General features: G+C 38.6%; 3 protein-coding genes across 3 annotated transcripts; 2 read left to right on the forward strand and 1 right to left on the reverse strand.

Moving 5' to 3' along the window:
* The first annotated feature begins 499 nt into the window (after positions 1-499).
* Positions 500-4,352, forward strand: LOC141908581 (carbonic anhydrase 2-like). The gene is made up of 8 exons (XM_074798677.1): positions 500-662; positions 1,332-1,361; positions 2,829-2,981; positions 3,194-3,354; positions 3,438-3,533; positions 3,616-3,676; positions 3,780-3,958; positions 4,191-4,352. Exons 1-8 carry the CDS (start codon positions 611-613, stop codon positions 4,296-4,298), a joined length of 840 nt encoding a protein of 279 aa, XP_074654778.1. The 5' UTR covers positions 500-610; the 3' UTR covers positions 4,299-4,352.
* Positions 4,353-4,817: 465 nt separating this feature from the next.
* LOC141908397 (carbonic anhydrase 6-like) lies at positions 4,818-8,375 on the forward strand. The gene is made up of 8 exons (XM_074798438.1): positions 4,818-4,883; positions 5,319-5,336; positions 5,449-5,487; positions 5,859-6,011; positions 6,524-6,705; positions 7,463-7,517; positions 7,785-7,951; positions 8,367-8,375. Exons 1-8 carry the CDS (start codon positions 4,835-4,837, stop codon positions 8,373-8,375), a joined length of 672 nt encoding a protein of 223 aa, XP_074654539.1. The 5' UTR covers positions 4,818-4,834.
* Positions 6,174-15,447, reverse strand: LOC141908915 (uncharacterized). The gene is made up of 17 exons (XM_074799202.1): positions 15,221-15,447; positions 14,604-14,761; positions 14,385-14,515; positions 13,620-13,755; positions 13,453-13,521; positions 12,769-12,875; positions 12,439-12,691; positions 12,095-12,181; positions 11,928-12,019; positions 10,962-11,072; positions 10,819-10,879; positions 10,628-10,735; positions 10,399-10,466; positions 10,237-10,308; positions 9,490-9,592; positions 9,243-9,309; positions 6,174-8,741 (listed from the first exon to the last, which is right to left on the reverse strand). The coding sequence occupies exons 1-17, from the start codon at positions 15,294-15,296 to the stop codon at positions 8,536-8,538; spliced, it is 1,905 nt and encodes a 634-aa protein (XP_074655303.1). The 5' UTR covers positions 15,297-15,447; the 3' UTR covers positions 6,174-8,535.
* Positions 15,448-17,205: the final 1,758 nt, after the last annotated feature.

Consider the following 17,205-nt stretch of genomic DNA (forward strand, 5'->3'; position numbering starts at 1 on the left):
ACCACATAAACTCCTGTCACAGTCAGGATCGAACCGAGGTGAAACATGATCCAGCGCGATTTCAGTTGTTTCATTTTTAAGAACTTAATGCACATATTGTCTCATAGATGGCGAACGGGTGTTCGATACTTCATACTGCCCACAGTGTTGCGCGTGCTTAATTTGACTTAAAACAAGGCTATGTTGGTTTAATTTGACTCCAATTCCGCGAACGATTTGACTCTTGATCCAGTTCTTAGGCAGTTTATAGGACTAATTTCATTCGGGACTCAATATTTGCGGGTCTATTATTTAACCCTTGATCCAGTTGTATTAATGCACAGCACGATTTATCACACGTTACAGCGGATCAATGTATGTGAAACAGAGTATAATCGATGCCCGGGTCAACGATTTCCTTATATTCCACTGAAGCATTAAAACTGTGTGTTCGATATTACGATTTGATTGGTCAGATCTAGAAAAATGCGTTTGTGAAAAGTTATAAATTCGTAAGAAGTTATTCAGGTATTAAAGGTAGGTTAAACGGTTAAACCACACCTGTGACAGCTCACGCACAGTGGCACAGTGATATTTCATTAACGACCGAGGACGCATCAGCAACACCACCATGTTTCTAGCTCTACTTCTCTTCGTTCAACTCTTATTTGCCTTTTCGTCAGGTGAGATATCAATTTGTTTGCATATTCGATTAGAGATGTTTGATTTTAATCTAAAGGGTTACGTTTGGTCTTTTTTAAAGTTTTTCTTGAATGAACCCGAGTTGTTCATAAAATGAACAATTCGGATTTTCTGAAACAACAAAAAATGTTTCTTATCTTCATTCGAAAACATGGAATCATTGAAAGGGCGGAGATTCCAAATTCCTTACGTTTTCAGAAGCCATTTATATTGCAGTGAGTCCAGATTTGATTCTATAGATTTGGTATATGAACTATCTTTAAACTTTAACGTTAAATTGAACAACGAGTTTGGTCCACAGTTTGGTCCAGCAGTTTGGTCCAGTAGTTTGGTCCAGCAGTTTGGTCCAGCAGTTTGGTCCAGTAGTTTGGTCCAGTAGTTTGGTCCAGCAGTTTGGTCCAGTAGTTTGGTCCAGTAGTTTGGTCCAGCAGTTTGGTCCAGCAGTTTGGTCCAGTAGTTTGGTCCAGTAGTTTGGTCCCGCAGTTTGGTCCAGTAGTTTGGCTCTTAAGTTGAATAGAACCTATAGCATGGAACTGCATCGTCCGGTTCTTTTGCACCGAAATCAGAGAAATCTCAATCTTTATTGCATTGACCTGATAAAAACTGTATCTAATGTAATATATATATATATATATATCTATTTTCAACAGGCAGTAAATGGAAGTATACTCACGATAACAGTAAGTGAATCAGTCAATTCAATAACCACCGAAATTAGAAAATACAAAAAAAATATGGGGCCAGTTGCAAAGTTGTGACCTAAGTCCAAAAGTGGTCTTAAATCTTAAGACTAGTCTTAAGTTGTTCGATTGGCTATAGAACTAAGTTGGTCTTAGAATGGTCTTTAGTCTAAGCCATGACTATGCAACCGGCCCCTGGAGTTTAAAACTTCCATATTTAGCTGCTATTGATAACATTTGTTTTACCTGAAAAGTAATGGACAATTTTACGGTGATTTCTGAATAATTCAGATTCATGATTGATAAATTTGACCTGCGATAATCCCAAGATTTGGTTAGTGTAGTGTCATCTATAGTTTTTAGAGAGAAAGCTAAGTTTAATCTCTGTGATTCAGTACATGTTTATTAATACGTGATGAGCTGAATTAAGATCTTGGAAATCGACTCCTGTTGTGATTATAATCTGTTATTTACATCGGTAACATTCGAGATAATGATTTTTTCATCATTTCCAGTGAATTATCTCGATTATGCTACTTACTTTTATGTCGATATTCGACTTATTTTTATGTCGAAATTATACCTTTTTTACGTCGGAATCCGAGTTAATTATTTCAAATTTAGAATTATTAATGATATGTCGAATTTCGACTGAACTAGTCGAAAAAATGAAGGAATCATCTCGGTATGTCACCAACGGGCTTCCGTAGTTATCATAACGAAAAAGATTTTGAATTTGCATCTATATGACCTGATAATCCGTCGATAGAAGGTCGCAGGGATATGTTTATGACTTCGATACCTTCTATGTCATTCCGGTTTTAGAATATTAACTCCAGCTGTTGCTCATAGAGCGATCATTGTATTTTAATTTATAACCACTTATTCGTTGTAATCGAACACAACTTGAACAGACACAATCAAGATAGATTAATTCATCTATCTATTAAGTATCTCGTTGCGATAAAAAAAAAACACGCGAAAGTGTGGAAATAATTTTTGAAAAATTCATAGTCGTAAAGACGTAATAAATCATGTGAACGGTTATAGATTAATTACGCGCTTTGTCTGGCGGCGGTTTACAGACCGTCTCGACGTGAGTTTAACAGTTGTGGATTAGTTCGATAGAAATAAAGTCAAGCGTTAAATCTAACTCGCACATGTGGAATCGGGGCCTGGTGATCTTTAAAGCTAACTGCATATATAACCATTATTATGGGCTGGGTTTAAAACCTCCAGATTCCCTAGAACTGGTCCCTGGAGCCAGTTGCGCAGAGTCTAGGCTTAGATTTAGGATCAGTCTAAAACCATCTTAGTATTAGATGGTTTTAGACTATCGCCTTAGATAGCTGGTGATCTGTCAACTTCAGATTTTAGACGTGAACCCATTATTTGCACTAGAAGTCTCAACTGTTGAACTGTAGGCCCAGGATTCTATGAGTATAAAGTGTTGTTGCCTGATTTTAGAACCGTGGCACGAGGGACAATGTGAATTAACGGATAGACAATCACCGATTAAACTCGTGCAGACTGGTCAATGTGATCCGCTACTTCAACCGATTGTCATCAGGAATATTCGTTCCATAGTTCCACTCTCTGCCGTCAACAATGGACACGCTTGTAAGCATAATATCTTTAAAGAATATTTCAACATTTCAAACTTTAATTAAGGTTTAGAAAAACGGTGCAATATTCTTATCTAATTATTTCATATATGGTTTGTGCGATTCTTAACATGTTTGCGTTTCTTTGATCCTGATCAATATTGAAGGCTTCTTATTTGAAATATCGTCGATCAAAAACCGATGATATTTGGTTGTATTTCGATGCAGTGCAGGTACAGGCGATACCCGGGCACAACTTGGACCGTTTACACGTCGATATAGATGGTACTAAGTACCGACTGAAACAGTTCCATTTCCACTGGAAGGGCGGCCCATATTCAGCTCAAGGATCCGAACATGAACTTGACGGGAAATTCTACGATGCCGAGGTATCTCATATAACTACAACAATTCATTTTTTATTAGTCAGAAGTTTAAATCGCCTTCTATAAAACGAATATATATTTATCAGATGCACATGGTTTTCGCTGATCCCGATTCGGAGGTTGATGGTGTTCACGATAAGTACGCAGTGCTTGGATTCCTCATTCAAGCGAACCGCAGGAGGGTACACATTCGATTACCTTGAATTTGGCGAAAATATCTTCATTCGCATTGAACGTGTTCTAAAATATATATTTCTATTTTAGGATAACCACGCGTTCCGGAAGATATTTGGAATTGGATTATCAAGTCTTCAATCCTCGCAAGGTTCGTTACATTCCTGTTCGCTTTGAGAAACACTCAAGGGTCGTGGCAATATTCAGACTCGCTTGCCAGGGTATAGTTCTATGTTTATTTCCTGTATTTACAGATGATATAGCTCATTCTCAGAAAAGAGTTGCCTCTGGTTGGATGAGAATAGGCGATCTCCTCGACCACGTCGATATGGGCGATTACTACAGATACGAGGGTAGTCTTACAACGCCCCCTTGTAGCGAAAATGTGAAATGGACAGTATTCAGAGAACCGTTACGAATTTCGCATCATCAGGTGAATATGAGCAGCTTGTATCGGCTGAAATACTTAAAAAGCCCATACCCCATATTTCAGTTGGATGACACAATTTAAGCTGCTTTCAATCATGAATTTATCTACATATGTTTTTTTTTAAATATAGAATATTTAATGATTATTCCACGGATTGAAAAATTGTCGTTGATTTTAAACCGCGTGAAAAAAAATCATATGAAAATGCTCTAGTTTTTTTTTGTTGAATTTTCAGTTGCGTCAACTGCAATCTCTGCCGGTGATCGGTAGAATTGGAAACTATCGCGAAGCTTTCGACGCTACCGCGGACAACAAGGTTGAATTTAGTTGCGTCAAGCAATAAAACTCTGTAGAAAATATTCACACAGAAATTGTGTTCAATAAATACTAAATTCATTTATAGCATAAAGATTTAATAGTTTTTTTTCATTCATTCGTAAGAAAAGAAAGAAACTCTTTTCACAGTCAGGATTCGAACTATCAATTGTCAAGGTCGGAGAGGTCGGAGAGCTCGGAGAAGAACTACAGGAAGAAACTCTGTCACTGCCTGATTGTTGGAGGTGGAAAGCTCGGGTGAAGAACCGCAGAAATAAATTTCGATGAAATGAATCTGGTTAAAATCACATTTAGGTTATTTTTTTCAAGTCAACATCGAATAAAATGAAATCAGGGCTGACGTGTAGAATCGATTAAAATATAGGCTGCTCACAAAGAGTGTTACAACGAATATAGCGTCAGGTCAATATTTTGAAGCGAGTGTGTCTAGTGGACAGGTGTAACCCAAATTTTATTGATTTATGCAAAACGACAATAGTTTCTTATATGATTTTACCAGCATTTTGAACTGGAAGTTTTTTGCGTCAACAGGAAAATCACGAGATGTCCTTATTAACAACATTTATTTGTTGTTTTCTTCTTTTTGATCGGGGTAAGTCGAAAAAAATAAACAGTGGTCAGAACAATAGATACAATGTGTGCTGGAAGATGTTGTTGGCTATTTTTTATTCTGGAGTTAGAACTTAACGGTAAACACTGGCGGATCCTCGCTTGCCACAAATGGAATCCTCGATTGCCACAGTAACGTTGGCAGATCGCCATTCTATACAAGCTTCACGACCAACAACACCGATAACTATTGTGCATTAGTTCGCCGACCAATAGTCAAAACTAACTAACGTTAACCGATATTTTGGGTCTTTTTGATTTCAAATAATATCAAATGCACTGCAGCGAACCTGGTGGATCCTCGCTTGCCACAAGTGGAACCCTCGATTTCCACAGTAACGTTGGCAGTTCGCTGTTTCATATAACCTTCACACAGACAAACACATGTAAATTACAATACATACGTTTTTATTTCCAGCCCTTGAAACAAGAGCGCGTGAGTATCAACAGAAATAGAAACTCGATACCTAAATCTATTGTTCGTCTTGAAAGAGATATTTAATTGTTAATTGATTAGTTATAAACGGCGACGGTTTTATATATTTCAGATGAAGGATCAGATTGGGGTTACTCGGAACACGGTGCAGGTATGATTCAGACCTACGTACCTCCTGCAGCTTACCCGCCTTACCCCCCCCCCCCCCCCACATGGAATGAGAATTGCATATTATGAAACTATCTGTATTTCAGGAAAAATTTAGAATCAATTTTCGCTATACTCTTGATAATATACCGATTATTTTCTTTCTGTCACTGAAAATTTGAGATTGAATTCTGGCTCAAAAGGTGGTGGAGTTTTGAAATTGAAGGTGGGTGGGGGCGGGGGTGGGGGCGGGGGCTGATCAAATTCGTGTTCCACAGTCAGTTTGAATTTGATTCTACGATTCAAGGATGAACAAATTTAACAAGCCGAGAAAAGTTTAATCAGGTCCTGATTCTGATGTTGATTTTTGAACAGATTGGAAAATTGGTCAGTGTATATCAACAAAACGACAATCCCCAATCATTCTCGATCCACAATCAGCTTGTTGTAATAAAGATCTTCATAAAGTGAACGTCACCGGAATCAATACGGAATTAGAAATCACGGCTGCTAATAACGGACATGCCTGTAAGTATTATACACATAATAATAACGGATAATTATTCACATAATTATTATTGATTTATTTATCATACATATATACATATCTATAGATGCATCATTTGATATTCCTTTAATAAATTATTAGGTATATCAGTAATATCAATATTAATATCAATTCATTATAATATTTCACATAGATGTTAAAGTATCAGGCCCCAGGTGCACCAGGTTGTGGTTTAATTCCTGAAATTGTCTCAACTCTTGAGACTGATGTTAAATCGTTAGATCGGTTATAGAACCAAAATGAGTTTAGACTGGTCTTAAGTTATTAGATTGGTTATGGAAATATGACGGTGTTCGACTGGTCTGAAATCTAAGCCTTATACCCTCTCTTATACCCTGTTTTCCCACAAGAACGGATATAAAACAATGAAGCCCTGAATGCAGTCATAAAATCTCAGGCATATAATCAGTATGAGAAATAATTATTAACCGTTGAATTTATCTGTGTTTTATTCTGTGCTAATATTTTTCAGTAATAATGAAAGGAAAGTCTGGGTCAATGAATGCGGTTAGAGTCGATCTATCAAAAACGACCAATGAGAAAGATTCGACGGCTAAGTATTTTCTGAGTCAGTTTCATATGCACTGGAAGGCCAGCGGTACAAGTTTACAAGGCTCCGAACATAAACTTGACGGCAAATTCTACGACGCTGAGGTATGCTACAGATTAATATTCTATTCTAGAGTGGAATTCTTATCAATAAGAGGTTTTACTGCCGCGATATCCGCCTTATATTTCGGATCGAGATTAGTTACTAACAACGACCTTCTCATTCTCAATAACTTCAGTAAAATTATGATTAGTTTCTAACAACGACCTTCTCAATCTCAGCGACTTCAACTATTCAGTACAATTCTAATTAGTAACTAATAACTAATCTGTGTTTATTTGATAATCAGTTAATGATGTTTCTATTGGCGGTGAATTTTGCTATTTTCTATGTGATGTAAAGTTACACATGGTAATGCAAACATCAAGTGCAGTTGACGATATATTCGCAGTTCTAGGTTTCTTAGTCGATGCAAGCGGAACCACAGATGTAAGTTTGTCTGAAATCGAGTTCACGCGAACCCAGTTTCACAGCTGTGATTCTTACTTTACTCAACGATTAAAACAATGGAAATTATTTGATTTTTGATGGAAACGTGAAACCTGAACTAATTAGCCTTCCCCGAACCCTATTGCGCAGTTAATCGGCTTGACTTAAATTGATTTATTTCCAATGTTTTAAACTGTTAAATTGTAACCGTGAACACTGTAAAACTGAGTTAATATGCTTCAATGTTGACACATAATTTACCTCGTCACACGTGACTACTGTTGATTGAGTGATACAAAACTAGAATTTTATCTGTTTGTTAGAAATATAAGAATTATTTTCATAAATCATTTTCATATGGTGACTTTTCAGAACAAAGAATTTCAGAAGATTCTCGGTGTCGGGCTGTCAACTCTGAAAGAAAACGGTCAGTCAAAATATTTCATCTCATCAAAGTCTTATTTCGATTTAAAGCAAAATTCTGTAAATTCGCTCTTTTGATAGTTCGAATTCTATATGGTTCGAGTCCCGGTTTCAACAATCGACCTCCCGGACTCGTGTGGGCGTGGGAAGGACGCAATAAATAAATAAAGATTAAATGAAAATATGTTTATACGATGTCTATGAAATCTACTGGATCTACTGACTGTATTCTAATGAAATTATTGCAGACTTACCTTTGAAACGATTTCAGAAAGTAAAGATGTGAACGGTAAATTCAGTTTGTCTCGGTTTATCGGGTTTAATGACGCGGATTATGAGAATTATTATCGATATGAAGGAAGTTTGACGACTCCACCTTGTTCCGAACAGGTGAAGTGGACTGTATTCCATAAACCAATCGTCATCAGTAAAAGTCAGGTAACGGCATTTCTGTAATTCCACTGCTGTCAGTTTAAATATCGAGATTTGAATTTGATTTAATAATATAGTTCAAAAATCAACAGTCGAAACTGGACTTGAGAATCGATACGTTCACAATAGTCATTAGTCATTAGTCATTAGTCATTAGTCGTAAGTCATTAGTCATTAGTCATACGATTGATCAGAAAATCTCGTTATAGTTGGATAAATTGAGGAGTTTACCAGTAATTGGTAAAATGGACAACTGGAGGACGGCTAAACCCGCGCAGCCACAACACAAGCTTACTACTACAAATAGCAAGACTACATTCTGTGAACTGCCTCCTCTACCGGTGCGGTTTCAAACATTCGTATCATTCACTCGAATATTTCAGAGGAAAAAATTGAATTTATTCAAATCTATATTTTTCAGAGTTCGTGAAACATGGTGACATTTTCGGTGGAGGGAGGTTTAAAACCTACAGCCTCGATTCCCTGGGCCTCATTTCCTCGACTGGATTCCCTGAGCCTCCTGTACCCCGCATCCCCTCAGCATGAATCCCTAGAGCATTGAATGTTTTATCATCTATTTCAAATCCAATTCAGTTGAATACGATTGAGAACACAAAAGTCACAGTGATAACTGAAACCCCGGCGGAAAGTTGTACAGTTTTTGAATGACTGGCCGCCGCAGTGTTTATTCGAGATTTCTTCAACCAGTTATTGATATACGCGTCAACTACATTCAGCGGCGCTGGTCCAACGTTCATTATTTGTTCATGAAAATCCCGTATGTCAAAATCTTCCCCTGCAGAAAAAAATAGTTAATTTACAACATCTTCAATCAAATAGAATAAAACATAGAAAGAATTTCAAATTGTTCTACATTGAATAATTTCTTTTTTCGGGATCCAGTTCCACAGTTGTGAGTTAGAGTTAACTCTGAACTCAGGATCCAGTTCCACAGTTGTGAGTTAGAGTTAACTCTGAACTGAGGATCCAGTTCCACAGTTGTGAGTTAGAGTTAACTGTGAACTGAGGATCCAGTTCCACAGTTGTGAGTTAGAGTTAACTCTGAACTGAGGATCCAGTTCCACAGTTGTGAGTTAGAGTTAACTCTGAACTGAGGATCCAGTTCCACAGTTGTGAGTTAGAGTTAACTCTGAACTCAGGATCCAGTTCCACAGTTGAGAGTTAACTTCGAATAAGTTCATTTTTATTGAATTGACTCAGAGTCAAATCTTCAGATTCAGCAACTAATGGAACTGGGTCCTGTTTGTTTTCGGTGTGGACTTATTATTTTTATTACCCAATATTGCCTCAGCTTTTTCCCGAAGTTCCATGATTTTCATTTTACCAATAATATACGCACAGGCCTGTAAAATATCACAATCAAACCGCCATGAAACTAACAGTTGAAAAATCGCTTTATCTAAGAGAGAATGACAGCGGTTTTAACTTCTAACTTTTTGCATTTCAAATGTAACAGTTGTATTAGAATTAACATTATACATTCGGATGGTATTTGATACTTACGGATGATATTTGATACTTACCTGTCCAGGCCAGGCTATATAACGGTTGATTTCATTTTCTATTTGAGATTGCGGTAAAGTTGTATAATTTCTCAAATATTCCACACCTTGTTCCCGCGACCAACTGTGGAAATAGAAAACGTTGATAGTGGATACTGTGGAATCTCGTTCAACGAATTTCAGGAGACCAGAAAATCAGTTCGAACTGTCAGAGGTGAACCAGGATCCAGCTTCACAGTTCACAACCCAGTTCCACAGTTCTGGACCCAGTTCCACAGATCTGGACCCAGTTCCACAGTTCTGGACCCAGTTCCACAGTTCTGGACCCAGTTCCACAGTTCTGAACCCAGTTCCACAGTTCTGGACCCAGTGCCACAGTTCTGGACCCAGTTCCACAGTTCTGGACCCAGTTCCACAGTTCTGGACCTAGTTCCACAGTTCTGGACCCAGTTCCACAGTTCTGGACCCAGTTCCACAGTTCTGGACCCAGCTCCACAGTTGTGGACCCAGTTCCACAGTTGTGGACCCAGTTCCACAGTTCTGGACCCAGTTCCACAGTTCTGGACCCAGTTCCACAGTTCTGGACCCAGTTCCACTGTTCAGGACCCAGTTCCACAGTTCTGGACCCAGTTCCACAGTTCTGGACCCAGTTCTAGGCCCTGTTCTCATTATGTAACCAATGGAATGATATCCGAGGATATAATTTTAGATACGAACAAAGAAGTAAAGGCTCACAGTGAGCTTTGTTAGAATTGAGATAATTCCTACCCTTGTGCGTGGATACCAGTGTCTACCACTAGTCGCGCAGCTCTGTGTAACATTGACGAATATAAACCAAACCTTAACAAACAAATAATCAGAGCATGCACAGAATTCATTTACTCATTTGAAAATGCTTTTTGATACACGATCTCGCGGAGAAGACATTACCTGGAGTAGGGGACTGTATCGTACATTCCTAGTTCGTTACCTAGTGTCTCAGCATACATCGCCCAACCCTATACAGATTAAGAAAATATAAGAAAACTAACATTTATCTCTTTTGTGGTAATTTCAATTCTGGCTTTTTTAAATTCATTATGAAATAAAATTTGATAAGAAAGTTATATAAGAAATTTCATTTTTGTATATTTTCCTCAATGTTTAATAAACATCTTACCTCAGTGTATGTGGTTTGGAATGGCCAGTTAAATGGTACCGCGTAATATTTCCTATATTCTATCAGTCGACGGAATAATGGCAGACTATTTTGAATCGCAAAAGACGTCTGAAAAATATGCAAAAATCGTGTTCAAAAACAAACCGTAAAACAATTTCTTAGAAGAAACGGCCAATATTGCGAGTTAGGACCTGAGAATGATGTCCCGGTTCAGACTCGTGAAGTGCTAAAGCGACCATGTTGAATTTGGGTCTGAAAAATGAGGAAAAAATTAATCATAAGAAAATCGAGATTAAATGTATAGGTTTGAATGTGTTCAGTTGAGCGAGTCGACCTTCTGTTCGGTTGGTAAACATTAGCCTTGAATATACCGGGTCTACTGCCATCTAGCGGCGGTTCCGAGTACCGACCTGTAGGCCCGTTATTATTAGGATTAATTTCAACTCTGAAAAAAATGAATTATCGAAATTATTCACAAAAACAGTAAAATATATTCAGTTAAATCGTAACTTATTAATGAAAAATGGAAATAAGAGGACAATTGAAATGTATTATTTTGGTTCAGTTTTACCATTGTAAAACTCTCAGGGTCCCGGTTTTATCCCCCCTCCCCCAGCCCGCTGTTCTACCACCCTCCCCCAGCCCGCTGTTCTACCACCCTCCCCCAGCCCGCTGTTCTACCACCCTCCCCCAGCCCGCTGTTCTACCACCCTCCCCCAGCCCGCTGTTCTACCACCCTCCCCCAGCCCGCTGTTCTACCACCCTCCCCCAGCCCGCTGTTCTACCATCCTCCCCCAGCCCGCTGTTCTACCACCCTCCCCCAGCCCGCTGTTCTACCACCCTCCCCCAGCCCGCTGTTCTACCACCCTCCCCCAGCCCGCTGTTCTACCACCCTCCCCCAGCCCGCTGTTCTACCACCCTCCCCCAGCCCGCTGTTCTACCATCCTCCCCCAGCCCGCTGTTCTACCACCCTCCCCCAGCCCGCGGTTCTACCACCCTCCCCCAGCCCGCTGTTCTACCACCCTCCCCCAGCCCGCTGTTCTACCACCCTCCCCCAGCCCGCTGTTCTACCACCCTCCCCCAGCCCGCTGTTCTACCACCCTCCCCCAGCCCGCTGTTCTACCACCCTCCCCCAGCCCGCTGTTCTACCACCCTCCCCCAGCCCGCTGTTCTACCATCCTCCCCCAGCCCGCTGTTCTACCACCCTCCCCCAGCCCGCGGTTCTACCACCCTCCCCCAGCCCGCTGTTCTACCACCCTCCCCCAGCCCGCTGTTCTACCCCCCGACCCCCGCAGTTTACCTGATCGGAACCGTCGTCTTCTTCCAGAAAACTTTTCCCAATTTCTGTTGCACGTTTTTGATAATCTTTCGGTATCCCTCTATTAACTGACTCTGAAACCAAATCACACCAATAAAATAAATCAATCAACTATACTGACGTTAACCAGGCGGTCACGTGACACTTACTTTAGTCCGATAGAAATTCTCCGGTTTTGACAGCAATAGATTTTTATATTCAGAGATACTTCCGGTAAAACCGTCTTCAAGCATCATCTGAAAACGAGGCAGTAGAATTTCGAAAATTGTATTTGAATTCGATTCGAATGAAATGAAATAAAATATAATTCAACAATAGATTCAGCAAAAGATGAAAAGATCTTTATATTTATGTTTCGATCCACGTTTAATTAAAGACTAGTAAATAACTAGCGATCAGTATTGTGGGATTTCTCTCATATCTAAGTCAACACGGATATCGTGTATCTCCACCACTTACAATTTATTCCGCTCCCAGTTGCTATAAAACTTACTTTTGATATTTTTGATTCGATATTTTTTATTTCTTGTTGCCCTTTCACGTGTAACTGTTCCGGTGTTAGATCGACGCTAAGGTGCCATTTTAAACAGGCTTTATAGTAAGCTATACCATCCGGAAGTGACGACACGGCTATATCAGTCCGTAACTTCAATGAATAGTCCTGTAAATAGGTGTTGTAGATATCACGTATCGCTGGTCTCACTTCTTCATTGATCGTACGTAAACCAACAGATTGTAAATAACTTCTGTAAATACAATATTAGAATTCACAGGTTGAACTTGGATCTGGTTTTTATGAAGATGTAATGGCGATGACTCGAACCTGTTCGCTGCGCTGATCGTATTTGGAATGTCTCTAAACGGTTTATAAAAGAATGAATCTTCTGCGTTCGTGTTTAAAATCCGTTCTAGTTTTTGCTGAACTCCTGTCTGAAATATATATAGTTTATTTTTTAATAGCCCGAGAATCCGGTTGAACATTCGTGACTTAGTCTAAACGCGTTCTTAGATCAAGGCCTTAAGTTGGTACAAGTCCTATATGCTTAGACTGGTCTTAGCTCAAAGCTTCGATAGTATTCTGTAACTAGTTCCACAGTTCTCCACATTGCAATAATATGATAGAATCCCACAATACAAAAAAAACAAAGTCCAATATATTTCCTTGAGCTAGTGTAGTTTGGGTAACCTTTCGTAATAGTCAACTTCAGGAATACTGCATTCCTTGAGCCAGTAATTTAGGTAACCTTTCGACTATATCCTAATAGTCATCTTCAGGAATACTGCATTCCTTGAGCCAGTAGTTTAGGTAACCTTTCGACGATATCCTATAGTCATCTTCAACTCGTTTTAATTATTTGTATTTCGGATCACTTTGCCGCAGTTTCATTTCACAACACGGACTCAAGAATCAGTTTCAAGTTACAAATAAACCTACTCAGTGAACTACAGAGTCTGATTGAACTTACAACTGGTTCCTATATTCTATACTAATGAAGTGCATAATTACCATAGCTGAAACGTGGTTTGTAGTTGCGCGACGAATTGCGATCTGCCAAAATCTCTTTATTTCTGATAACTATTTAATCGAAAATATAAATGAATTTTATAATAAACGCTTATTTTGTAATTAAATGATAGATATCTGTAAAATTCGTACGGATTATTGTTAAGCACCTGTTGGGGAAGTTTACGAAGGCGTTTTATTAATTTCTGATAATCGTCCATATTTCTAAACTTCATCCACGATATTAGACTCGACCAGTCAGATAGAGGAGTGTCCATGCTGTTCCACGGGTTCATAGCTCCGTATCTTAACAAACAACAATAACATCACCATTGTAATTCATTTACAGCATTTATATTCAAATTATTTAATTTCAAATGATCATGAATTGATTCTAGAATTAGATCAGTTTTATAGAAATCCAAATTTGAAACCAATAGTATAGTTATAGGGGGGTTCTGGCAAAGCTAACTTGGGCTAACTATTGAGCTAACTATTGAGCTAACTATTGAGCTAATGTGGGCCCACAAACATAGACCATAAGAACGAATTCCCATCCACTTGAATTAGCCCAATTGTGAACTTCCTTTTCAACATTCCATTGTAAAATGACCATCCCTTTGTTCATAACGATACCACCGCAATCTGTTTAGAGTATGAAAAACGTAAGCTTGTATGAACTAACTAAGCATTGGCTCAATGTTAGCTCAGCTCATATTACCTCTTAATATAAGCTCATATTAGCTCAATGTTAGCTCAATATTTAACCCAAGTTAGCTCAATAGTTAGCCCAAGTTAGCTCAATAGTTAGCCCAAGTTAGCCCAATAGTTAGCCCAAGTTAGCTCAATATTTAGCCCAAGTTAGCTGTGCCAGAACCCCCTATAACTATACTACTGAATCATACATAGTCTAACAATTATCTATTTATTCTTACTCTCTGAATTGATATCCCATTAAAAACGTCTGTAGTAGATCAGTGAGTATAGCCAAACTGGTGGCTCTTTTACTGTCTAATTTAGTGTCGTCGATTGTAAGCGCCGTTTTCAAAAACGAGTCAGCTTGTTTCTGTAAAATAAACCCCCAGTTACAAATGACTTCCTTACAGCTGCGATAACACGCACTTACACCTGGAGTAGGTAAGCTGATTACTCACCTTTCTGCGATCGAAGGCAAGTAGAGTGAATTCCTCAACCTCAGAATCGCGATCGTGAAGTCCATATTTCGTACCGAACTCGGGGCTTTCTTTCAGGCGCCAATCCCAAAATTTCGTGATCAAATCGTCAATTTTAGCCGTTTCTAAACCGGATTCAACTGTAGAAGAATTTACCCAATCTGTACAAATCGACTTCTATTCAATGAATATTCTGATTGAATTGTGTAACTTATAAATTCCAACCCAGATGTAATAGGTGTTACTTGGAAAAGCCTTCAACAGGCAGGCCAAAAACCATTGTCTTATCATACTGAGTAAGACAGATGCGGTTAGTTTGTACGGGTCTCGCTAAACAACATTAGCCTATAGCCGCGATCACACGGAGGCGATTTGACCCGTGTCACATTTGTGTGATCGCGGCTGGGATTGACACCAATGGTTGAACCTTGAACTAAACACATGTCAAATGATCACTGTGAAGGTTTTTACAGTCAGATCTAAGACATTCTTGATTCTATAGACGATCGGTCTCAGTCTGACCACTTCATTTAACACCATAAACACCTGCACTTTAAGACCTAAACCACAACTGTGCGACCGGGCCAAGTATCAATTACCTGTTGATCCAGAAGATTCCTTTACAATAAGAAGACATATAATCGGAAATATTGAGGTAGTAATCCGGTGGTTCATCTTTCAGTTCGGTTTGAGCGCGCGCGTCTGTTATCAGGATACGTCGTCTTTATCACACACTACATCAAAAACTAAGTTAATAAAATAGCGTAATTAATGTTTATATGTTAAACTAACACATCCTAGTTCGTATCGGCGGTGGTGTATGACAATATAGTTATACAAATATAAACCAGGTTAAATCTAAATCGGGTTTAAACATTATTCATTCATATACACGTACCGGGGGAAAAAAGTTATTTCCCCCTTTACTGATAGCGAGAGATAAAGACTACTAATAATACCTGGTAAAATACCTGATAATATACATCATATATCAATATTGAAAATGATAAGTTTCAGATATGATATACTTACCTATTCTATATATACCGCACTAGTGTAAGCTGTTATCCCCGCTGAGAATCCTACAACTTACCGTACGATCATCTGTCTTACACAAACCCCCCAAACATAACTTACTTACATCACACGCGGAATAACTCTCTCTACCTCCTCCACTTCACATACCTCTCTCCCTCATCTCTGTAACTCGTTGTTTTATTATTTGTTTAAATCATGTTGACACCTGTTTAGTTTTTATTTTATTGTAGGTTTAGTTGTGGGTCGTTAACCTTGGTATAGTGTGTGTAAGCACAGGTGAGATATCAATCTCAATCTCTCTTTACACGCACTGAGGAACTAAGGGCAGTAGAAACTGATCCTCGAAATATTCACTATACCATCTGAAAAATTGATGATCTGATTGATGATTATCATCAGATTTCTGTCCCCGTGAACCTTATGTCACAATCGGGTAATTACGGTGGTATCTTAAATTCCATCGTTTTCCAATCTAAGTTTTTACTTCGAAATTTAAAAATAACGACTTTTCGACTTTTATATTTACGTAAAATACTATTTATCATTTGTATCTCTCTCAGCCGTTTTGATGATCCAGATATGAATACAATTTTCAGTTGCAGTTTATGTGTTGTTTACCCTTAGGTCATGTACTGTACTGAATAGGTTTTTTTCTACATAAATGCTACACAGTTATGATCTAAAAAAAAACTTAAATCCAAAAATGCAATTTTTCTAATGGGATATTTGAGAAAATTATTTCATCAATTATGGTTGATGCGGATTTTAGTTCGGGGCTCTTTCTTGTTGTGATACATTAAAAGCAAGGTCAGATTGTTACTTGTTTGTATTTTTGAGTTGCCAACAGAAAGTTCAACATGTTTCTAGCGCGGATCTGCTTCATATGCCTTATACTATCAAAAGGTAAGCCGAAACATTATTCAGGTATAGTTAACTGTATTCGACGTAATTTCGACAATCTTTGTAACGTTTCTGATCGGTTTAAGGGGCACATTTTGAACATAAAAACTAATCGTTGGTATGTTTTGAGAGCCGTTTGCTTCTAGAAAGTAAATTATTCCACACAAAAATGCAATTCATCTTCTTGGTTTTTCGTTGGTCTCAATTATACTGAAGTCCTATTTTTTGAGTGGATAATTTAAAAAAGATACAATCGCTAAACAGTCGCCTGTATCAGAAAAAATATCAAGAATACGAGAAGAACGAGCTCTGGCAATCTACCTCTTTGAACCGTAAGGTGCTGCCGCTATGCTTATCGTTAGCGGATTTCTCATACACTATCATGAATCGTCTCTGGTAGTCGAGATATGCTGCCCAGTCATCGGTAAATCAACTTGCCAGAGTCGATTCGTGTTAGTGTTTGAAAATTCCGCTAACGATAAGCATAGCGGCAGCACCGTACGGTGTAAACAGCGCTGGGTTGTCACTCGCGGGCCCGGACCCCGGCTTCGCGTAATACCAGGCCCATTATCACAAAACAGACCTCTTCCCGCGACTAAATAGCTAAGAAATTTTTAACGTTTGAACTAATATTCAAATAATGCGT

This window comes from Tubulanus polymorphus, chromosome 7 (assembly GCF_964204645.1).
Source record: "Tubulanus polymorphus chromosome 7, tnTubPoly1.2, whole genome shotgun sequence".
Taxonomy (NCBI): domain Eukaryota; kingdom Metazoa; phylum Nemertea; class Palaeonemertea; order Tubulaniformes; family Tubulanidae; genus Tubulanus; species Tubulanus polymorphus.